The 3,705-nt window shown below is 39.5% G+C and overlaps 1 protein-coding gene across 1 annotated transcript in view; it reads left to right on the top strand.

The window, feature by feature from the left end:
• The window catches only part of AXDND1 (axonemal dynein light chain domain containing 1), a 94,082-nt gene that overhangs the window by 79,140 nt on the left and 11,237 nt on the right, over positions 1–3,705 (top strand). Inside the window, exon 21 of the mRNA XM_039255408.1 lies at positions 2,147–2,263. Within this exon, the coding sequence (XP_039111339.1) occupies positions 2,147–2,263 (117 nt within the window). The remainder of the gene's footprint in view (positions 1–2,146; positions 2,264–3,705) is intronic.

The raw sequence follows: 3,705 nt of genomic DNA, 5'->3' as shown, positions 1-3,705 counted from the left end.
TTTGCACGTATAGGAGGACTAGGAGGAACTTAATGGAGGACCAAGGAGGAGAAGAAGGGGGGAAATGGTGGGGGAGAGGGAGAGAGGCAAACCATGAAAGACTCTTGAATACTGAGAACAAACTGAGGACTGATGGGTGTGGGGGGTTGGGGGGGGGGAGATGGGCATGGAGGAGGGCACTTGTGGGGATGAGCACTGGGTGTTATATGGAAACCAACTTGACAATAAACTATTTGTAAAAAAAGAAAAAGAAAAAGAAAAAAAGAAAAAGAAAAGAAAAACAGAATGGTTGCAAGCATATCGGTTGGTTACCCTCGTTGTGATGGGGCTGAATTGTGGTGGTGGGTCACTGCTGCTGCCCAGAATCATGACAGGGGATTGATTGTTAGCCCAGGAAATAATTAAAATAAAAAATTCAAAATACAGTTTCTTCTGAATGTGTCTCATTTTCATACCATCGTAATGTCAAAAAATTTTAAGTTAAACCATCATAAGTCAGGGACCATCTGCACTACAAACAATATAAATGTTCGTCAATAGGGGATTAGTTTGATAAAAACAGATTATGGTATTTAACAAATATGATTATCTCATTTATGTTAAAATGTTTACATGTGTATAAAGCAGTCTAGAATATTTAGCAAATTGATAGAAGTTGTTACGTTTGAGAGTTGAGATTCTTAATATCTCTCTGTATTATTCAAATGTTTTACGTCATTATCAGGAAAAACATATTTTCATTTCTGAAAAATATCCTAATATGTTGTGAATAAATTTTTCTACACCATGTACATATTTCTACAGCATAACTTAAAACTGCTATAAAATATTTCATATGGTTTATACCATGATTTATTTATACATTTTCCTCTTGTGGGCATTGAACTTATTTCTAGCTTCTGTTTTATACACATCGTTGCAGTGAAGAACTGAAGGACATTTTTCAGTCAGTATGCGTATAGCCTTCTTTGAGGTATTTAACACTGTTGACTCCTTCTGTCTCCTCTTTTGGCTTCCCTGGTGGCCCTCTCAGACTTCTGACATGACTTCTGGCCTTCTTGGGGGCTTGCCTTTCTTCCCTAGCCCTTTATGTGACTAGGTTCCTGTCCTATGGCCTCGTCCCCTAATACTTCCTTTGGTGATGTAATTTACTTTCTTGGCTTTAACTAAATGCAGATAACTGTTAAATGATTATCTTTAGCCCAAATGCCTCCATCTAAACTCCAGATCCTTATATTTAACTCCCTATGGAATATTTCCAATTGGATATCTTAGTGGTACCTCAAAGTCACATAGCTGAGTCTGAACTTACTTGTCTTCCCATACCTGCTTATGCAACTTTGTTCATTATCTCTGTGGATGGTGTCATTCAAGATGCTTCCATTCTCTAACCATTCCATATCCATCTAATTACTCAAGCAGTAAGAGTTAACTCCTAAATATGTCTTGAATCCTTACCCTCTTCTTCATTTCTGCAACCCTGTGTTGTTCATTCTCTACTCATCTTTTCACCTTCTCTGTCGTCCTCCCTTCCTCGCCCTTCCCTCCTTCTCTCTCTCACCTCTTTCTCTTTCAGTCTACACTCATGTTGCTAGAGTGACTGTTTTAAAATGCAAGAGAGATCAGCCAGTTAATCAGTGCCTCATGGCCTTCAGGATAAAGTTTTCCTGGAAAGACACTCAAGCCCTTCCTCTCTGACTGTACTCCTGTCCATCTACCCCTAAGTTTCTGTCCTACAGAACTACTTTGTTCTCAAGAGCCAGTCATGCCCATGCAGCACCCTCTGCCTAGAATACCCTGTGCTAACTATCTTTTTCTCTTACTCATTCTTCTTGAAGAAATTTAGACATTAAGTCCTCTAGGAAACCTTCCTGACCAACCCATTCTTTCACCCCCATCCACAACCAGATCTGGATTAGGTGTTCCTACCATGTGACTAAATGTATCCATAGCATTTTCTTGTCCACTAAATTTTAAGCTTATTAAGGACAGAGGCCATTCTTATTCACCTTTTGTTCTTATGCCCGGCACGGTATTCAGTTGCAAGATTAGTGCTCATTAAATACTTTTGAATGAATAATTGGTATATACTACTAAATTATTAATATACACCAAGCTATAATTATACTATTGTTTTATCTCACAGGATTTTATAAAAGGATTAATTGAGCCTGAAACAGACAGGCTTTTTAGAGAAGATGAAGAAGAAAGTATGGAGGATAAGAAATTTGAGCAGGAAAAGGAAGAAGAGAAAGAAGAAGAGGTAAGATGATTTAATATTATATTTTCTTTTCCTTTATGTTTTTAAAGCGTATGTATAGAGGTACTATTGAAAATATAAGTAGATCACCTGGAATAAATCAACTCCCATCCTTTCTTCTTACAGTTTAAACATAACTGCCGACACCCTTAGCTCTTTATTTTGCAAGGAAGGATTGTCCTCTTCCTTTTCAAAATCCACCTACTTCCCATCAGCCTCATTCACACCGCTCCTATTTCCTACACTATCTGCCTCTCATCCCGATGCTGTTTCTTTACCCTTTCATTGTGAGATTTTTCAAAAGCTAATTTACACTCCATGTGTCCACTTCTTCAGCTCCTGTTCCGGGCTGCCTTTCCCCTCCTCCCAGGCCCACACCGTCCCTCTCCTTACCCTGTCTCCACCCCTGCTGGGGCATTAGTAATCATAGCAAGCCTTCCTGGGGCATGCATAATAATGATGAAAAGGCAATGATAACTACCAATAATTGAGTGAGCTGCATGTTCTGTACATGTTATCTCTTATATACACAATACAACTTCAAGGTAAAAATTATTGTGCCATTTTACAGATAAGAAAATTGCAGCTCAGGTCATGTGACTTACCCTCAGTCAGACAGATAGCTGTAAGTGGCAGAACGAGCATTCAAACCCGGATCAGTCTGGCAAGAGCCCTTTGCTGATTCCTGGATCGACTATTGTTCGGCTCTTAGAACTCATGAACACCTAACATTCTCTGTACTGTCTTAACCTCCTTCCCTGATGTTTCTTCTCTGTGAATAGTTTAAATGTTGGCCTGATTCCAGCCTGTGATCTAGGTCCTCTACTTACTGTGCACATTGGACAGCAAGACAAAAATATTATACAACACCCAAGTCTCTTTGGACCAGCATTTTCTGTTTTGTTTCTGGTACAGTCCTTGGCATATGGAAGACACAAAATAAATGAAAACAGTGTTATTTGGCCACTAAATCATGTCATACCTTGTAAGTGTGCAATGCATTCCCTCCTCTCCTCTGTGGCCTTATTCCCTGCTCTTTCCTCTCTACGTTACAAACTCTTTGTTCAGCCTTCAGGTATCACTTCCTCTCTAAAACTTCCCTGAGTGTCTAGGCAGAATTCAGGGCTCTTTGCTGGATGCACACAGCTTTTGGAGCACACCTCTTTGCTAATGGCAATCTTGCATACCAGCATTTTCTGGGCCATCTCTCCCACTGTGCGGTGAATTCTTGGGGTCTGGAAGAAATCCTCTTTGTTTTTCTCACAGTTTTCTCCCCAAGTCTCCACTTCCCTGTCCCCACGAATTTCTCACGCAGTGTTTTCTATAACTCTTTTTTTTTTTTCTTTTTTTTTTTTTTAATTTTTTTTTTTTTAACGTTTTATTTATTTCTAGGAGAGAGAGAGAGAGAGACAGCGTGAGCAGGGGAGGGTCAGAGAGAGAGGGAG

Source organism: Hyaena hyaena, unplaced genomic scaffold (genome assembly GCF_003009895.1).
Source record: "Hyaena hyaena isolate Hyena2069 unplaced genomic scaffold, ASM300989v1 scaffold_525, whole genome shotgun sequence".
Lineage (NCBI taxonomy): Eukaryota > Metazoa > Chordata > Mammalia > Carnivora > Hyaenidae > Hyaena > Hyaena hyaena.
The sequence above is the reverse complement of the archived record's forward strand: the minus strand, read 5'-3'. Positions and strand labels throughout refer to the sequence as shown.